The following is a 20,636-nucleotide window of genomic DNA, read 5'->3' as shown; positions in this document are numbered from 1 at the left end:
GTTCCTGTGTTTTCAGTGGATTCCAAAGCTGGTGAGAAAGAGGTGAGCAGACAGGAGAGAGGCGGCGGCAGGCCAGCCGTGAGACGTCTTTTCCCGTCCAGGAGCAAACAGCTTTCTGAGTTCAAATTCTCTGTGGCAAGTTCAAATTCAAAAAACTCTAACAGCCAGTTAGTCATGTAACTCAAGTGGTCTGACCACTGTGGAAGAAACCAGAGCAAAATAAATCAAACTTCCTCGGATGAGTACTCGCAAACTACTTTATTAACTTGTGCACAAGGAGAACAAACACAGTAGAGCTCACATTGAGACTCACTGCGATGTTCTGAAGAATTACAGTCAAACAGTGGCAATTATACTATTCTGCAACCAATAATCTTACAACAATATTTCAATCCTTAATTTGCATTCTAAAGCACCAATAATATTACAATTTAATTTTTGCTCTAATCGAATAAGATACAGTAATTTTCAATCCTTCGTTTACATATCTATCTCACCATTGGCCTTGCAGCTGGTACTGCGCAACAACAGAAAGAGACATCAGGCTTCAACAACACTCTTCTTATCTCATCAGCCAGACATGGCACATTCCTAAGGAGCAGTTTTCGTGAGAAACATACTGACCAAGCAAACTCACACCCCTAGTCCAAGGATGGCTCACCTCAGGTTCCACACCGCGTATGTTTGTGTATTCGGCCATCTTACCAGTTAACTGGGAATGCTATTCCACCTTCAATGTCTGGTAATCAAAAGTCCATTGTGGATTAAATTGGAGCAGGGAGTGGATCCTTTGTCCTTTCCAAGAACTGTCTGTTACGATGCAAATGTCTTTCTAGTCAAGGGTCTGGTGTTTTTTTTTAAACAAGTTCGTTCTTTACTCAAATAACAGTTTAAAAATCAATGTTCATGTGGCGAAATTAATGTCTCATTCTTGGCAGGTGGGGGCCTGCATGACAATATGCATGACAGAGACTAATAGATTTTTGGATACTATGGGGATAGTGTGGGAAGGTAGAGTTGAAGTTGAAGATCATCCATGATCTTATTGAATGGTGGAGCAGGCACAAAGGGTTGAACGGCCTATTCCTGCTCCGATTTTTTATACGCTTATGTGGTGCAGAAGTAGGAAGATATACACCTTACAGTTGCACAAAGGGTAAGCACTGGAGTGCATTAATGACCACACCTGCAATGTTCATTTTTAGTGTTAATTACATTATCATTAACTGTGATACATCTAGAATGACCACATGTAGTTGCAGAGAAATGCTGATGTATTCTTGAGGTAAGGCAGAGGCAATAATGGGAATCCTTTTTTAGTGCCACAGCACTCTGGATATGTATAGATGACATGGTATAGGCACTCGGTTAAAGGTTTTGTCTGTTAGAATCTTAAGGCAGGTTCTTTCTGAGTGATCAGCTTGTTTGCAGATGTATTTACTGGCTCCTGTTCGGGCCCCTTTTCTGTCACTTTTGGAAATGTTCTCTGTTTCTCCTTCTGTGTGACATTGCCCTTTTGCGGAGTGAATTTCTGAGGTATGAAGGCTACAGTGATCTTTCTAACCTTGGCTGGGATGTATGGTTAGATTTGCCCGATCAGTTGAGACATCTGAAGCTTTGGTTAAACATCCTGATATTATCTTCCACCAACACCCTGGTAACTGTGTTAGCCTCATTAAATCTGTCTCGTCCATTTGTGTGTCAAAAGGGATATGACCCACAGCTGCAGGGGAATGCCTTGGTTCCCCAGCAGTCATCTATCCTGTCTTGTTGGCCTTTGAAATAAGGGTGATATCATTGATTGCTGTCAAATAAAGGAATCATGGCAGCTACCAGGGTACAATATTATTGTGTTTGATTCTCTAGCTTGGATCATGGACCAGACCTGGAGTGGAGGTTTATGGGGTGAAATCCCTTTCTGTTGTGAAAGATTTGACATTGTGGGTAGAGGCCTGGTGGAGATGTACCTTGGTATCGATTAATACCCTTTGCTGAATTGAGGGAAACAGTAAGTACAGGATCCCCTCATGTTGGTTACCATGGGTAAATTAATGAAATTCCTGCCCTGGGTAAGGTATGTATCTGTTGCCTGCATGATGCAGCTGTGCACTGCACCTCAGGAGATTTGACGGCTATCTCTTCCTGTTGTTTGGAAAGAACAAGTGGCCAAAATGTTGAAAACAGTTGTCACTGATTAAGCTGTCCCTGTCATTGAAAAGATTTCATGGTCTAGCATAGTTCTTTCACTGTTTTCCTCATGAATTGTATGCTCATGTAAATCTCCTAAAAAGCAGACCCCAACACTGACTGTCTCTGTGCATGGGCAATGGGTTACCTCGGACATTAATTTGACCCAGCCCTCTTTTAAAGGTGTCAGTTGAGCTCTGATCAACTGCCTTTTCTGGGAGTGTTTCTTCAACCATAGCCATATCTTCCAATATTCCATGAACCCTAACTATAGTGAATGTAAAACAGAAAGCCCCTGATGAATCCAACGAGTTCTGCATCCCTGGCTCCTCCCCTTGTGAAATTAGTCTCCTTTTCTGAGGTGAAAATAAGTGTAGTCCCTTGAGTCTTTCTTAATAGCTTGTTCCCTAAGACTTGCTAAATTTTCCCTGAACCCTTTCGACTGATCTATATCCTTTGTATTTGCGTAAGAGTTTTCCAGGATCCTTTCCTGCTCATGAGTGTTGCTGAGTTTGACCTTGGAGCTCAGAATTCCTATGCAGTGCTTTGGAGATCCTGGATATCCCACACCATGCATGTTCATATTTCACTAGCCTAGTTCTTGATGCTTTCTTCACTTCTAGGCTGCTATAGAATAAATGAATTGAGACTAGTTATCACTTACTTGTCTGACTTTGCAGGTGTAGGCCCACACAATGTTGAGCTACTGTTCAGACAAAACTTACTTCTTTATCTTCCCTCTGAAAAAATTGACTCTAGCAGTGTCTCACTTATTTAGCCTCTCAACACTCTTGAGGCCTTTGGGCAACCCTTTGTCAAGTTTCTTTTGATAACATCTGGACTATGGTTATGTCAAGTTATCTGAGTTCATTTACCAAACCTTTAATTTGGTTAATGCTGAAGGCCGTGTTTTTGCAGAACTCTCTTGGCAGAGGAGGGTTTCCTTCCTTCGATCAGAAACGACACAGACCTGAAATGTCAACTCTGCTTCTCTCTCCATAGATGCTGCCAGACCTGCTGAGTATTTCCAGCACTTTCTGTTTTTATTTCAGATTTCCAACATCCGCAGTATTTTGCTTTTATTTCCTTCCTTCTAAATTGATACAGCTTTGGCATGGCTCCAACAGTGTATGAAAAATACTGAATAATGAAGGTTATCTTCCTTGTTATCATCATTTCTCTAATCCCTTCCCATCAAACCTTGCTAAGTTTGTTTCGACAATGGTTAAGGATTTTAAGATGGAGCTCGTGGAGATTAGCTGTAGAACAAAAATGTGCTGGATTCTATGATGTACTCTCTGATCCTTGGTTTCCCAAGAATCAACAAAGTTTCGCTAAGTTGAAGGATGTGTGAAGGATGCATTCAAGTAATGTAATGTTTTGTGCTGTGAACCAATGTCATAGTGAACTGGGCTGAAGCTGCCAAATGCATTTCACTTGGATTGACAGAGGCGCGAGACTTTATTCCAAAGATCTCAGCTGCATTCTAAGAAACAATCCCAGAAGTGTAAAGATTGTGTACTTAGTGCTACCGTCCATTTTTAGAGAAAAAAAATGTTTAAGAATTTATGTTTGCCACACGTAAGGTTATAGTATTCGAATCAAACCAATGTTTTAAAAAATGAATATAAATCTGTTTGTTTGTAGATTCTGAAAATATTTGTTGACAACCCATTCGCCATTGTGCTTCTTAAGCAAGCCACATCAGTACGCTGTTTAGACATGAGTACGTCACGCAACAAACTGGCTGTGGTGGATGAACACAATACTTGTCTGGTATACGACATAAGTACCAAGGAACTACTTTTCCAGGTAAGTTGGGTGCAGTCACCTTCTATGAAGAAGCCCCTTTTGTTTGTTGCAGTATTTAATTGTAAGATAACAGTTATACTTTAGGTACCATTTGGCATGCTAGTTTTTAGAGTATGTAGAATATGAGTAGTAACGCCCTGCCTACAGCACAACTGTGAATCTGTAATGTAATAATTATGTTGGACTTTAATCTTCACATAGACTGGACCAATCAAATTGGCAAAGGTTCAGGATGATGAGGTTGTAGCGTGTTTTCATGACAGTTTCCTGGAACAATACATTGTAGAGCTAGCTAGGGATAAAGCTATTTTAGATCTAGTATTGTGCAGTGAGGCAGAGTGAATTAGTAATCTTACAGTAAAAGATCTGCTGGGAAAAAGTGCTCATAATACAATTGAATTCCATATTAAGTTTGAAAGCAACTTACTCCAGTCCCAAACACAAATCTTAAGCTTAAAGCCAAATACTTAAGTACAAGGGGAGGGCTGGCTAAGGTTGATTGGGTAAATAGACTAAAAGGTATGGCAGTAAATAAATAGTGGATAACATTTAAAGAAACAGTTCAAAATGTTCAACAAATGTACATTCCATTAAAAAACAATGTTGCCTGGGCTGGGGCATTTCAGCTATGAAGAGAGACTGGTTAGGCTAGGGTTGTTTTCCTTAAAGCAGAGAAGGCTGAGGGGGGACCTGATTAAGGTATACAAAATTATGAGGGGGTAGATAGGAAGAAACTCAATAACCAGGGGGCAAAGTTTTAAGGTAAGGGGCAGGAGGTTCAGAGGGGATTTGAGGAAAAGTCTTTTCACCCAAAGGGTGGTTGGAATCTGGAACACACTGCCTGAAGGGGTGGTAGAGGCAGGAACCCTCACAACATTTAATTTAGATGAGCACTTGAAACACCATAGCTTATAAGGCTACAGGCCAAGTGATGGAAAATGGGATTAGAATAGATAGGCGCTTGATGGCAGGCATGGACACGATGGGCCGAAGGGCCTGTTTCTGTGCTGTATAACTCTATGACTCTGTAATGTGTTATGTTGGAAAACGGTATTGTCTTAAATTAAAACTGATTAATAACAACCTATCAAATATTCCTCCTCTCAATGTCCTGTGTAGGAGCCAAATGCTAACAGTGTGGCTTGGAACACCCAATGTGAAGATATGCTATGTTTCTCTGGTGGTGGTTTTCTCAACATCAAAGCCAGTAATTTTCCAGTGCACCAGCAGAAGCTCCAGGGCTTTGTGGTGGGATACAATGGCTCCAAAATCTTCTGCCTGCACGTGTATGCCATGTCTGCAGTCGAGGTCCCACAGGTATGCCTCATTGTACAGACTGACATATTGACTGACACACACGTAGTGTGAATATGATCAAAAGTGGGAATATAGTTTTGCTGATGCTTTAGTGACTAAATAAAGTATGGTAGTGAGACCAGAGACGTCCGTAGTTCGAGTTAGATGAACTCAGCCAAGGCAGCAGCTGGAGCTGTTTTGTTGGTTTCAGCACTACAGAGGACAACACAAAATCATCTAGGGTCCCATTCCTAATAACTATCCAGAGACCCATGCTGAAAGTGCATGCCAGATGACAGAATTGGGCCTGCCTGTGTTGCCCTCTGTGTTGCTTGCCTTCAGTCACCTGCTGTGTGGGCTCACACATTAAGAGGCAGTAGATGGGTTATGAGAGGGCGACTGATGCCCATGGATCATGCTCCAGTAAGGGAAAACAAGGTCAGAAGAAGAAAATTGGCAAAACAATGGATTATTTTAAAACTGGGGATACTTGTGATTTGATAGTAGTTAAAAAGTGGATTACTAATCTATTAAAATTTTGGGGACAGAGGAAACCTGGCATTGATTAAAGACTTTCACAAACAGATTGGAAGCCATAATGGCAAGAGCGAGAGCAGGATGTCTGCCTGTTTTCTCCATGGGACGTCCTAGATGTTGTGAAGTAAAGTAGGATGAAAACATATATGACAAAGGGTTCTATAGAAAGCTGGATGGTGTCATTTGGTTTTACTATTAACCGATTCGGGTAGGAGACTGGACTAGATAGTAGCTCAAATCCACCCCAAGCTGATTGGATGAGAGGTTACCTTGTCTGCTGTTTGAGGTTCCTTTGTGAAATCTGTTTGGGAAGCTCAGTCTTGTTCCTGATAGGCAGGGGTCTGCAGCACAAAACTACTCTTAATTTACCACTATTGGTGCTAAACTAGCAGTCTCCCAATAAGAAGACTGGTGCAGCAAATGAAACAAAAATGGTGCAGTGGAGAGAAATCTCTTCTGAATTAGGGCTGAAAACCATTGGTGGGGCAGAACAGTGAACTTTCCTTTGCACCTAACGTCTAATCGGCTCTGGTAGTGCTTGATAAAAGTGTCCCCTTCCTCATCACCAACAACCCTCACCATGACTACAAAAATTCACATTAAAAAACTTTTAGATTAGATAAGGTAGGGTTTGTTAAAATATGACCAAATGGACAGGGAAAGGTTTAGCTGACTTCACATAATTAGAGAGAATCACATTAAATGAATATCACAGGACCTGAACCAGATTGGTTAATATAGGGAGATGAGCTTGTCTGCTAAGTACCCCATCCCAATCACACAAACCCACCATCTAGTGACTATCCAAAGGGGCAGCATTGCAAGACATGTGTACTTCTTCATGGGCTCTTCATCTCTCTCATTCCTAGATTAGAAGATGAGAAGGTGCTAATTTGGTAAGAAAAACAAATAAAAAGTTGTTCTGTTTGGCATATAGACTTGATCATAATTAACAGGCAGCTCTCTTGTTTTTTTTAAAATAAGTCTGCACCCATGTACCAGTACTTGGAAAAGAAGATGTATAAGGAAGCATATCAGATTGCCTGCTTAGGAGTAACAGAGAATGATTGGAGAGACCTGGCGATAGAGGCCTTGGAAGGGATGGACTTCGATACTGCTAAAAAGGTACCAGTTGCTCATGAACTCCTTCATGCATGTACAGATAGGTGGAGATGGATGTACAGCCTCTTAAAGAGGCTCATAAAATGGGTGTGTGCTAGCAGAGCGAGGAGACCCATCCCTTCTCTGAGTAGCATTCAACTGCAAGAGGCATGGTATCAATTACTACACCACACAGTCCCTGAATATCAGGTCACTTCATTTATTTTTTTCTACCTATCCACTAATACAACAATCAGTGAAATTTGACCCAAAGTACTGCCCTTAAGTAGTAAAAACAAGAAATGCTGGAAATACTCAGCAGGTCTGGCAGCATCTGTGGAGAGAGAAGCAGAGTTAACATTTCAGGTCAGTGACCCTTCTTCAGAACTGACTCAGTTGAGTCATTGAGTCAGTTCTGAAGAAGGGTCACTGACCTGAAACATTAACTCTGCTTCTCTCTCCACAGATGCTGCCAGACCTGCTGAGTATTTCCAGCATTTCTTGTTTTTATTTCAGATTTCCAGCATCTGCAGTATTTTCCTTTAATATTGTACTGCCCTCAAGACCTGCTTATTCCTCATTCAGCTATGGCAGAGCAAGCTAAGCAGTTTTTTCCATGCCTACCTTTGTCTCGGTAACACTAAGACTATGATTGTAGAGGTTGTCCTAACTCACTGATTGATCTGTGCAGTATTTGTGAGCAATGGGGTATGAGAATTAGTGTTGCAAAACAACAGAAAGAACCAATTACATTTTTAATCTGGGTCAGAAGTTAGCCCAGTGCTCATCTCTGAGAGCAACTCCACGTATCCTTTATTGTTACTCTGTCCCTCACTCTCTACCTTATTTTTATGCTGTTACTTTGTATTTTTTTCACGTACATTCCTCCTGTCATCAGCTTATTTTTCCTCTCCTACTCCTCCTGCTGTGCTGTTGCTCGACCATATCTTCTACTTAATCTTTTTCTCTTGTTTCTCTTTCCAAACCACAGTGGTATCTTCAAATAGAACGAGAAGATGTCCATGTTTCTTACTGCACTGCTGGTAAATTACTGCTGAAATCTCATGTTCCCCTGGAGTTCTGTAGTAAAATGAAAGCACAGTGAGCATGCTGTACAGTACCAACCTTGGGCTGGGTAGGGTGAGTAGTTCACAGTGAGAGGTAAGGCTGGTGAAGGTGGGTTGTCTACAGTGAGAGGCAGGGCTGGCGAGGGTGCATGCCCTACAATGAGGGGCAGGGCTGTGGAGGGTGCGTGTCCTACAGTGAAGAGCAGGGCTGGAGAGGGTGCTTGTCCTAAAGTGAATAGCAGGGCTGGAGAGGGTGCCTGTCCTATAGTGAGGAGCAGGGCTGGGTAGGGTGCGTGCCCTACCATGAGGGGCAGGGCTGGAGAGGGTGCATGCGTTACAATGAGGGCAGAGCTGGGTAGGGTGCATGCCCGACAATGAGGGGCAGGACTGGGTAGGGTGCATACCCTGCAATGAGGGGCAGGACTGGGTATAGTGCATGCATTACAGTGAAGAGCAGGGCTGGGTAGGGTGCGTGTCCTACAGTGAAGAGCATGACTGGAGAGGGTGCATGTCCTTTCAGTGAGGGGCAGGCTGGAGAGGCTGAGTGCCCTGCAGTGAGGGGCAGGGCTAGAGTGTTCTACAATAAAGGGCAGGGTTGGAGCAGGTGTGCCTTACAGTGAGGGACAGGGGTAGAGAGGGTTATTGTCCTACAGTGAAGAGCAGGGCTGGGGTGTGTGAGTATCTTAAAGTGAGGAGCAGAGCTGGGTAGGGTACGTGCCCGACAGTGAGGAGTAGGGCTGGAGAGCTTGAGCAAAGGTAAAAATGTTAACGGGAGATGGAACATGTTAGTCGAGCTATTTGTTCATGGGAAGGTAAATGACAACAAGGCGTAGGTGGGCAGAATGGCCTGTTTAAGTGTTGTAAACTCTTCCAAGTATATCTCTGTGCATCCTTATTTGAAATATTCGAGTCACATTTTTCTTATCATTCTAAGTAGCTTAGGTTTTATTATGCTGAACTTCTGACTCTTGGCTGAATGGGTTCATTATTGAGGTTACTATCTTGAGCCATCTTATAGAGTCACTTTCATCGAGTTTTTATGGCACAGTAGAAGGCCATTCAACCCATTGAGTTCATGCCAGGACTATGGGAAAACTGCAGACCTCTGCATTTTGTGAATCTGGGAGTAGGGCATCAACAGTGGACACACAAATGGAGTGAAGAGGCTGCAAAGTTTTTTATTTTAACCATTGGGGCTTGGCAGTGATCTCAGTAGAAGGGATGGGGAGACCAATTTCTCCTGGTACGTTGTTCAGGCCTGGGTAACCACTTGTGTGGGATGAAACAAGTGCTTTCAGTGGAGCATAGCCTTCTCTCAGATGTTGATGGCTTAGATTATGACACAGATGTGGAAACTCCGAATTGCCACTGGATGACAGTCATTCGCAGACGTTCTTCGGTTCAAACAGAGCTTTGTGTGTTCTTGTGTCAGGTCGATATCGATCTCTGGAGAAATTTGACTAGATGAGTGATTTGCTATCTAAGTAATAGTCCTTGAATCCAAGTGTTAAGTTTATCTATGTACACACAGTACAGTTATCAGAGCTGTAGGGCAAGGCCTCCAGGAGGAAGGTGGTAATACACTTTCATGTGTGTGGACATAGAGGAGAGATTAAATGTGGCTTTGTTTTGAAATTCAGATATTACATTTCATTCCCCATATTTATTTTAATAAAACCCCACAATTTTTTACTAAACTGAAACATTTGCAGTGTGCTATCTCTTAACACCATCACCTACAAGTTCCCCTCCAAGCCACACACATTCCTGACTTGGAACTATATCGCCGTTCCTTCACTGTCGCTGGGTCAAAATCCTGGAACTCCCTTCCTAACAGCACTGTGGGTGTACCTACCCCACATGGACTACAGTGGTTCAAGAAGGCAGCTCACCACCACCTTCTGAAGGACACTTAGGGATGGGCAATAAATGCTGGCCTGGCAGCGACACTCACATCCCATGAATGAATTAAAAAAGGTTACTTTGGAGCACAGCAATAATCTTTGGGCAAAGATACCTGGAGCTACAGCCATAAGGCTGTAAAGTATATATAAGAAACACACAGCCTGCAGTGTGTTCCAAATTTAACATACTAAGGGGTTGAGACAAAGTTATAAACTGAAAGAGTGGCGCTCTTGGTCATCTAGGGACTCAAGGGTTATGGGGGGGGCAGGCAGGAAAGTGGAGTTAAGGCCAAATGAGATCAGCCATGATCTTAGTGAATGGCAGAGTAGGCTCGAGGGGCCGAATGGCCTACTCCTATTTCTTATGATCTTATGACCTTACCCCAAAGTATTACTTCAAAATTTGCTGTTCTTTGTATAGCTCTTTGCGATCATTTCCTCTTTTGGGTTTACTCCTTTCCTCCTATTATTAAATTCTAAACACTCGGAAAACGAAGGCCCTCTTCCAAACAGCTCCCACTGCACAATACCTCCCGTCGTCAGTCAAGATCAATGGCAGGACCCTGGAAAATGTGGACGATTTTCCATATCTTGGGAGCCTCCTCTCGACAAAGGCAGATGTAGACGAGGAGGTTCATTGCCTCCAGTGTGCCAGCTCAGCCTTCGGCCAACTGGGGAAGATAGTATTTGAGGATCAGGATCTCAAACCCAAGACTAAGATCATGATTTGCTGGGCAGCAGTGATCCCTGCGCTCCTATATTTTTCAGAGACTTGGACAACCTACAGCAGGCACCTGAAAGCATGGGAAAAGTGCCACCAGAGGTGCATCCACAAGATCCTCCAAATCCAGTATCAAGAAAGACCATCCCACAGCAGGGTCCTCTCCCAAGCCAATCTGCCCAGCATCGGGGCACTAATTACCTAAAACCGGATCCACTGGGTGGGACATGTTGTTCGCACGCCTGACACCAGACTCCCGTAGCAGATGTTCTACTCAGAACTTGGTTGCAGCAGGAGACTCCCAGGAACACTGCAGAAATGCTTAAGAGATGTGCTGAAAGCATCCCTGAAGAGATCAAACATGCCCGTCGACTTATGGAAGTCCCTGGCTCGTGACTGTCTTCGATGGAGAAAGCTCATTCAGGAAGGCATCGTACACCTTGAGGGACTCCGTCGGGGACATGCGATGGTGAAGTCGAGGCATCGGAGGGAGCACACAAACTGCCAAACTACTCGTGTTCAAGCACCACCTGCCCCTCGTGACAGAGTCTGCAGATCACGAATTGGAATTATCAGCCATCTCAGAACCTATTGTATTGGAATGGAAGCAAGTCATCCTCAATCTCGCAAGTCTGCCGAAGAGACAGTGGGTGAAAAATGCCTGAGGAGTGATGGTTGTGTACCATGTGGTAGAAATTCTTTTTTATTCATTTGTGGGATGTGTGCATTGCTAAAAAGACCAGCATTTATTGCCCATCCCTAATTGCTCTTGAGAAGCTGGTGGTGAGCTGCTTTCTTGAACTGCTGCAGCTCGTGTAGTGTAGGTACACCAATAGTGCTGTTAGGGAGGGAGTTCCAGGATTTTGACCCAGTGATGATGAAGAAACGAGGAAATATTTTCAAATCAGGATGGTGCATGACTTAGAGGAGAACCTACAGGTGCTGGTGTTCTCATGCATTTGTAAGAGGCATTGTACCAGGTGATTTCTCATAAGATGCATCTGGGTTTACTTTACTGGATGATGTAAGAGAATATCATAACCTTTATTATACAGAGAATGATGCATATATGGACTAATTCAATAGATGCCTTCAAGTTTTTGTCTTGGGCCACTTTAGCTGTGTCCAATGGTGCTTCACAATCCATGTATAAAGTTTAAAGCAGTGTTGAATGATTTTGCCATATGCTGGCTCTAATGAGATCAAGATGTTCAGATATAGCAATTATCCACCTTTAAGGGACCAGCTCTGAAAAACAACCTCTTCAAACCTGCAACCATGTAAAATTCAAAATACAGGAATCAGTGGCGTTTGGATAATCAGACTTGTGTGCTGAACACAACTCGTGGACCATAGTTCAGGGTGTTCAGGCTGGACTTTGTAACATGATTATGTCTTAGAAATTGTGATTTTTAAAGGTTCAGGATGGAGTCCAGCAGGTCTGGTGCCCTCACCTCCACTCTGCGAAAGGTTGCCAGGACAACAGAGATCACAGATCAAAGACTGTCTTTTGGAAAACAGAGACTACAGCACTAACACCTGAAGAATAATGGATTTCGCCCTCCCAGACGTTTGGGTCGGAAAACAAGGAGTCAGTAATGGGGAAATTGCAAAATGTACCATGCAGGTGTTAACACCTGGGGACAATGGAGAGGCCCAAGTGACTTTGTGAACCCAGACTTCTGGTTTCTGCATTTTGCAGCAGAACAATAAGCTATTGGCTTCTGAGTCTAGATAAATTTAACCGACATTCTGAAGGCAAGCAGGCTGTAAGGAGGGAACCCATTGGGGTGTGGCCTCAAGGCAAGCTGTAAGAGAAGACACCCAGTGGTGGCAGCTGGAAAGAGAGAGAGAACGCCTGGTCACTGAAGATATACAGCAAAAGGATCTGAAGACTTGAACGTGTTTTGAGAGTTGAAGCTTGCGGAGAGGAAAGGACCCAGGGGATCATGGGAAATCACATTATTCATGGATTTCCAGATCAGAAGTGCTTGGAGAAGTAAGCAAAGAGAATATTGATTTTTGAAAAGTCTGTGAGATCCAAACGATTGCAGCTGGGAGGAGTTTGGGACCCATAACTGCAGAGGATTTCATCATCAAAAAGAACTATGTAACGTATAAGTAAGAGGTTTTCAAGTGTTTGAATAAGTAAAGAAACTATCTTTATTTGTAATTTGGGGTATCAGCTACTTACAAAGTACTATTCAGTTAATTGGGGATTTCTTTTAGTTTAGTTATTATAATAAGTCTGAAAACCAAAAATCTTGTCGTGTAATTCATTAAATTGTTCTGGGGGTTCCTATCACATATTTTTCATGTTAATGATCTCACTGAAGTCGTAACAAATTGGGGGCTCAGGTCCGGGATTTGAATTCAGAGGCTGAAACCATGTTCGCTGGAATTTTCCAAAGTTTTAAATGAACAAGATTGACGATTACTTTTGCTATATTCAGAAGGAAGGGTCAGCATGCCTACTTTTAATGCTCAAGCCTTTCCGGAAAGGGAAGATTTGACTCTCAATGATTTAATGCGTTAATGGCTGTAACAAAACAAGTGGGCGTTAGTTTAAAATCAAAAGCCAAAAAGGCCGAAATTGTCAAAGTGTTAACTCAGAATTTTGACCTTGAGGAAGAAAAGGGTGATCCTGGTAGCTCTCAGATTGAGTAAGTTAGAATTCAGTTACAAAAGAGGCAACTGGAAAGGGGAAGAGACAGACAATTTCAACTTGTGCGGAGAAAGTTTGAATTCGAGGAGAAAAAAAAAAGTTACAAAAAGAAAGAGAAGCCAGGAAATTTATACCGGATAGCGAAAAGCTTAGATTACGCTGACAGGGAACGACAGGAAGGTTTAAGGATGAATTCGATTTAACTCTTGGTTTTGATTTGGCAAGGAATATTCGCTTAGTGCCTAAATTCTGTGAGGAAGGAGTTGAAATGTACTTCGTGTCCTTTGAAAAAATTGCTATGAAGTTGCAATGGCCAAAGGAAAGTTGGACAATTTTATTACAAAGTGTGTTCGTGGGAACACTCGGAGGAACAATCAAGTGATTATGAAGTGGTTAAAACTGCAGCTCTCAATGCTTATGGGTTGGTACCATAGACTTACAGGCAAAAATTCAGGAATTTAAAAAAACAGGGTCAGACAGGTGCTTGATGGCCGGCACGGACACGATAGGCCGAAGGGCCTGTTTCTGTGCTGTATGACTCTATGACATTTATGGAATTTGCTAGAGAGAAGGAAATGATATTTGATTGCTGGTAGCTGTTCCTGAAGATTGAACAAGATTTTGAAACCTTAGGGAAGTAATCCTAATGGAGGAATTTAAGAATAGTATCCCTTCAGGACTAAGGTCCCACCTGGAAGAACATAAAATTAGTAAAATAAGGAATGCCACGGAAATGGTGGGTGACTACGAATTGACCCACAAAAGCAGTAGTTACAGGCCCCAGTTTGGGAACTTACAAAGTTGGATAGATAGAAGAGTAGATAATGAGAAGAAATTTGGTTTCAGTGAGAGAAACAATACAGGCACCCCTCAGGGTGTGAAAAAAGTTGTCAGGAGACTAGGATTGAATCACAAGGACCAAGATTTTTTTTTTAATAAAAGAGGGCATGTAAAGGCAGAATGCTGGAAACTGAGGGGGGAAACTGAGGGGAACAACTGTAGCTCCAGTGGGTTTAATAAAAACCTGTCCTGAAAAGGATGCCCCAGTAGGTGGCGCTGTTGACGCACCAGTGGCTATGGCAATGTTGGAATGTGAACAGAGAGTTCACATTTGTGTGCTAATGAACTAAGTCAGGTCCCTGAAGGATATAGAAGTTTAGTGCTCAGGGATACGGTGTCCCCATATATGTCAGATGAAGCATGCAAGCTGATTGTGCTGCTTAGGGATACAGGGACCACTCAGTCATTGATAGCAGCAAAGGATATAGTTTAGTTTAGAGATACAGCACTGAAACAGGCCCTTCGGCCCACCGAGTCTGTGCCGACCATCAACCACCCATTTATACTAATCCTACACTAATTCCATATTCCTACCACATCCCACCTGTCCCTATATTTTCCTACCACCTACCTATACTAGGGGGAATTGCTAATGGCCAATTTACCTATCAACCTGCAAGTCTTTGGCATGTGGGAGGAAACCGGAGCACCCGGAGGAAACCCACGCAGACACAGGGAGAACTTGCAAACTCCACACAGGCAGTACCCAGAATTGAACCCGGGTCGCTGGAGCTGTAAGGCTGTGGTGCTAACCACTGCGCCACTGTGCCGCCCAATATAGATCTTGCCCCAAATGGTGCTGTGAATGCGAAAAGTCATGGGTGGGGGGGGTGTCATTTATACGTTCCTTTGCATTAGGTTAATTTGCAATGTGATTTAGCCACTGGTTTGGTAACAGTGGGAATTGTCCCAGATTTGCATATTGAAGGGGTGGATTTGTTGCTAGGGAAGGTATTGGCATCTCCAGTAGTTTTGGAAAAGCCAGATGAGGTTGCTTAAACTGAAGTTTTGCAGGAAGAATTTCCTGGAATATTCCCAGATTGCATAGTGACAAGGTCCCAAGGTCTCATAAAATTAAACAAGATCAGGAGGATTCAGTTGTTGTGGAGGACATTTTGGGTGTTTGGATGCCTGAGACCTTTTTTCAAGGATTTGGATGGAGATTTGGTAGATAAGGCTCCAAGACAAGCAATGGTGAATTGTTCAGCAGATTGTCTATGATTCAGGCCCAACACGCAGAACCTGACTTAAGACGGTTGCTTTGAACGGTGTGTTCTGAGGCAGAAGCTGAAAAGGTCTCTGAGTACTATTATATTCAGAATGACATTCTAATGAGAAAGTGGAGACCTCCCCAAAGGCCTGCTGATGAGGATTGGGCTATCGTTCATCAGGTTGTTGTTCTCCGGGGGTACTGCAGTGAGATTGAGAATTGCCCATGTGATCCCAGTGGCAGGTCCCAATGCAGGTATTTGAAAGACTCAGGCCAGAATAAGCCAGCATTTTTATTGGTCAGGCTTGTATAACGATGTGGTTGAAATTTGCAGAACTTGCCGTACATGTCAGGTAGTTGGGAAGCCACAGCCTTTGATTAAACCAGCCCCATTGATACTGATACCTGCTTTTGATGAACCATTTAATAGGGTGCTTGTGGATTGTGTCAGACCCTTACCCACAGCTAAGTCAAGTCACAAGTTTCTCCAAATCATCATGGATTTGTCCACTAGGCTTCCAGAGACAATACCTTTAAAAAAGATGACAGCAAAAGTTATGATTGAGGGGTTAATACAGTTTTTGACTAAATATAGATTGACAAAAGAAATTCAGTCAGACCAGGGGTCACATTTCATGTCAGGGGTATTTCAAGATGCCATGAGTAATTTTGGGAGTGAGACAGCTCAAATCGTCTGCTTATCACCTGCAGTCACAAGGTGCTTTGGAAATATATCACCAAACCCTAAAATGATAAAGGCTTATTGTTTTGAGTATCCCTATGATTGGAATAAGGGGATATCATCTGACACCAGGGACACACCGAATGAGTCCACCGGTTTCAAGCCAACTACTCTTTTAGAATATGTGTCAGAATCTCGAGAGAGACTCACAAAAGCTTGTGAGGTGGCCAGAAAACATATCAAGATTTCTCAGCAGGTGATGAAAAGCCAAGCAGATAACAAAACCTAAGGCACGTAATTTGCAAGTTGTTAGTTTTGTTGGCTTTGCCTGGGGATCCATTGAAAGCTAGGCTCAGTGGACCTTACTTGATTAAGAGGAGAATTAGTGAGATGAACCTGTCATATTAGTTAAATGAAAGCAAAATACTGCAGATGCTGGAAATCTGAATTAAAAACAAGAAATGCTGGAAATACTCAGCAGATCTGGCAGCGTCTGCGGAGAGAGAAGCAGAGTTAACGTTTCAGGTCAGTGACCCGTCATCAGAATACGCTACGCATCCACACCCACATTCACACAAGAGCCACCCACACATACAAATAGATTACAGAGGGAGAAACAGAGGTGGGAGGTTGGAGTAAAGTCCATAATAAATGGAATTTAAATACTGAGTCTCAGTGTCTTTAGTTGAAATTCTGGTTTTGTAGTCCTTGCTGGGCCACACGCACAATTCAGGCTTGCATCTTTTGTTCAGGAAGGCAGAAGAGGGGCTTTATCCATGTCCCCTTTATTGCTGACTGCAGATCTGTGGACTTGAGGCATAGTAGCTGCAGCTAAGGTTTCTCTGGGACTTTACTGAAGAGAGGGAGAAAGAGAGAGATGTTCTCTGGCTCAATATCAGTTACAGTGACTTCTGAGTCACCACTCACAAATCTCCAGAGTGGCCCAAGCAGTCATGTGATGTGACCACCTCTTTGTGTTTGAATCAGCATCGTCTGGAATGGTCTTTACATCTTGGAATAAGGAGGTGCGGTTAACAGTGGGGGTGGTATGAACTGCCTGCAACAGGACATAGACAGGCTAACAAAGGTGACAGATGGAATTTAATATCGACAAGTGTGAGGTGAAGCATTTTGGCAGAAGGAATAGGGATAGGCAGTATATACTTAATGGCACAGTTCTCAAGAGTGTGCAGGAACAGAGGGACATGGGGGTCCGTGTGCATACATCTTTGAGGGTGGCAGGACATATTGAGAGAATGGTTAGTAAAGCATATGGGATCTTGGGCTTCGTAAATAGAGTGTTACAACCAGGTGAGAAGGGGTGCAGGGGTTCGCTTTCAACCTTTGCCTGGTTTAACCATAACAGGGTTTAATTTTAAAACACTGTGTTATTAGCTCCCCCTTCGTGAATCCTTGTTCACTGCTCCAATTGTAAGGCAAAGAAATCAAACAGGTTTCCTTAGATTTAAACAAGACAAGTAGATGTTTATAATCTTGAACTCTAATCCGGTTAACGACTACGAATACGCGACGTGACCATGCTAGCATGCATACGTGATAAACACACACGCAGATAAAGACAGAAGAAGTAGAAGGAATAAAGGGGAAAAGTTTGAGGCAATATCTGGTAGTTACAATCCTTTAAGTTCAATGTGGAGTCTTTGGTTGCCGGTAATTCTTGCAATTCTTGTTCCGATGTAGGAGTCTTTTCTCTTATTTTTATTTTTTTTTAAAATTTTTTTTATTCAGAGATACAGCATGGAAACAGGCCCTTCTTGTTTACGTGTCTTCCATGGGTCTGGTGGCTTAGAGTCATAGAGAGATACAGCACTGAAACAGGCCCTATGGCCCACCGAGTCTGTGCCGACCAGCAACCACCCATTTATACTAATCCTACATTAACCCCACATCCCCACCATCTTCCTACCACCTACCTACACTAGGGGCAATTTACAATGGCCAATTTACCTATCAACCTGCAAGTCTTTGGCTGTGGGAGGAAACCGGAGCATCCGGTGGAAACCCACGTGGTCACAGGGAGAACTTGCAAACTCCGCACAGGCAGTACCCAGAACCGAACCCAGGTCGCTGGAGCTGTGAGGATGTGGTGCTAACCACTGCGCCACTGTGCCGTCCCAGTGGCTTGGGAGAAAGCGAGAGAGAGAGGCTTCCTTGTTCCAGCTTCAGTTGCACACTTCCTTCTGAATTCAAACTGACCTGTGGCTAGTTCAAAAATCCTGGACCAGCCAGTTAGTCATGTGACCAGCTGGTTAAACCAGTGGCTCTGTGAATTGTATCATCTTAGCAGGGCCTGGAATGCGCTTCCTTACGCCTTCAATGTATGGTGACCAAAATCCATTTGGGTTAATTGGAACAGGGAATAGTCCTTTTTCTACACAAGCTACAACACTGGAATCTATCCTGCAATGTGGAAAATTGCCCAGGTATGTCCTGTACACAAAAAGCAGGACAAGTCCAACCCGGCCAATTACCGCCCCATCAGCCGACTCTTAATCATCAGTAAAGTGATGGAAGGTGTCATCAACAGTGCTATCAAGCGGCACTTGCTTAGCAATAACCTGCTCAGTGACGCTCAGTTTGGGTTCAGCCAGGGCCACTCAGCTCCTGACCTCATTACAGCCTTGGTTCAAACATGGACAAAAGAGCTGAACTCAAGAGGTGAGGTGAGAGTGACTGCCCTTGACATCAAGGCAGCATTTGACCGAGTATGGCATCAAGGAGCCCTAGCAAAACTGAGGTCAATGGGAATCGGGGAAAACCCTCCGCTGGCTGGAGTCATACCTAGCGCAAAGGAAGATAGTTGTGGTTGTTGGAGGTCAATCATCTGAGCTCCAGGACATCACTGCAGGAGTTCCTCAGGGTAGTGTCCTAGGCCCAACCATCTTCAGCTGCTTCATCAATGACCTACCTTCAATCATAAGGTCAGAAGTGGGGATGTTCACTGATGATTGCACAATGTTCAGCACCATTAGTGACTCCTCAGATACTGAAGCAGTCCGTGTAGAAATGCAGCAAGACCTGGACAATATCCAGGCTTGGGCTGAGTTGTGGCAAGTAACACACAAGTGTCAGGCAATGACCATCTCCAACAAGAGAGAATCTAACCATCTCCCCTTGACATTCAACGGCATTACCATCGCTGAATCCCCCACTATCAACATCCTAGGGGCCACTATTGACCAGAAACTGAACTGGAGTAGCCATATAAATGCCATGGCTACAAGAGCAGGTCAGAGGCTGGGAATCCTGAGGCGAGTGACTCACCTCCTGAATCCCCAAAGCCTGTCCACCATCTGCAAGGCACAAGTCAGGAGTGTGATGGAATACTCTCCACTTGCCTGGATGGGTGCAGCTCCAACAACACTCAAGAAGCTCGACACCATCCAGGACAAAGCAGCCCGCTTGATTGGCACCCCATCGACAAACATTCACTCCCTCCACCACCGACGCACAGTGTCAGCAGTGTGTACCATCTACAAGATGCAATGCACCAAGGCTCCTTAGATAGCACCTTCCAAATCCGCGACCTCTACCACCTAGAAGGACAAGGGCAGCAAATGCATGGGAACACCACCACCTACAAGTTCCCCTCCAAGTCACACACCATTCTGACTTGGAACTATATCGCTGTTCCTTCACTATCGCTGGGTCAAATCCTGGAACTCCCTTCCTAACAGCACTGTGGGTGTACCTACCCCAAATGGACTGCAGCAGTTCAAGAAGGCAGCTCACCACCACCACCACAATAAATGCTGGCGTAGCCAGCGACGCCCACATCCCTGAATGAATAATAAAAAAATAAATCTCTTCGTATGCAAATATCCTTTCAGCCCAGTGTTTGGTGATCTTCAAAAAAGTATTTTCTTCACTGCAGCAAAATCAATGTTGATATGACAATTAATATGCCTCATTCTTGGCAGGTGGGGGGAAGATTTATTGAACATTTATAAAGCTCTGGTTAGGCCCCAACTGGTGTATTGCATCCAGTTCTGGTCACCACACTTCAGGAAGGATGTGGGGGTCCTTGAGAGGGTGCAGAGGGGACTTACCAGAATGGTATCAGCGATGGAGAAGTTTAGTTACAAGGTTGTGTTGGAAAAGCTGGGTTTGTTCTCCTCGGAACAAAGGAGATTGAGGGGAGATTTAATAGAAGTGTACAAGATTATGATCGGCTTAGATAAGTTAGACATGAAAAAGCTGTTCCCATTAACAAATTGTACAAGGACTAGGGCACACAGATTGAAAGTTTTGGGCAAAAAATGCAGGGGGAATATGAGAAAGTACTTATTTATGCCACGGGGGGTCATGGCCTGGAACTTGCTGCCCATAAGAGAGGTGAAAATGGAGACGATTGATGACTTCAAGAGAAAGTTGAATGGCTACCTGAGGGAAATAGACTTGCATGCTAGGGGATCGAGCCAGGGAGTGGGACTGACTGTATAGCTCTGTGAAGAGCCGGCATTGTTTCGCTGGGCCGTAAATGACTATGATTTTTCTGTCATCAGAGTCCTGCAGTGCTCCAATGAAGCTCAATGCAAGCTTGAGGAACAGAACCTCATCTTTCGATTAGGCACTTTACAGCCTTCTGGACTC

General features: G+C 43.7%; 1 protein-coding gene across 1 annotated transcript in view; it reads left to right on the top strand.

Annotated features, from left to right (window-relative positions):
- Positions 1-20,636, top strand: part of ift122 (intraflagellar transport 122 homolog (Chlamydomonas)) — a 229,911-nt gene that overhangs the window by 90,149 nt on the left and 119,126 nt on the right. The window contains exons 13-15 of the mRNA XM_068051340.1: positions 3,835-3,999; positions 5,119-5,316; positions 6,817-6,957. Of these exons, the coding sequence (XP_067907441.1) occupies positions 3,835-3,999; positions 5,119-5,316; positions 6,817-6,957 (504 nt within the window). The remainder of the gene's footprint in view (positions 1-3,834; positions 4,000-5,118; positions 5,317-6,816; positions 6,958-20,636) is intronic.

The sequence above is a fragment of the Heterodontus francisci genome, chromosome 19, assembly GCF_036365525.1.
Source record: "Heterodontus francisci isolate sHetFra1 chromosome 19, sHetFra1.hap1, whole genome shotgun sequence".
Lineage (NCBI taxonomy): Eukaryota > Metazoa > Chordata > Chondrichthyes > Heterodontiformes > Heterodontidae > Heterodontus > Heterodontus francisci.
The sequence above is the reverse complement of the archived record's forward strand: the minus strand, read 5'-3'. Positions and strand labels throughout refer to the sequence as shown.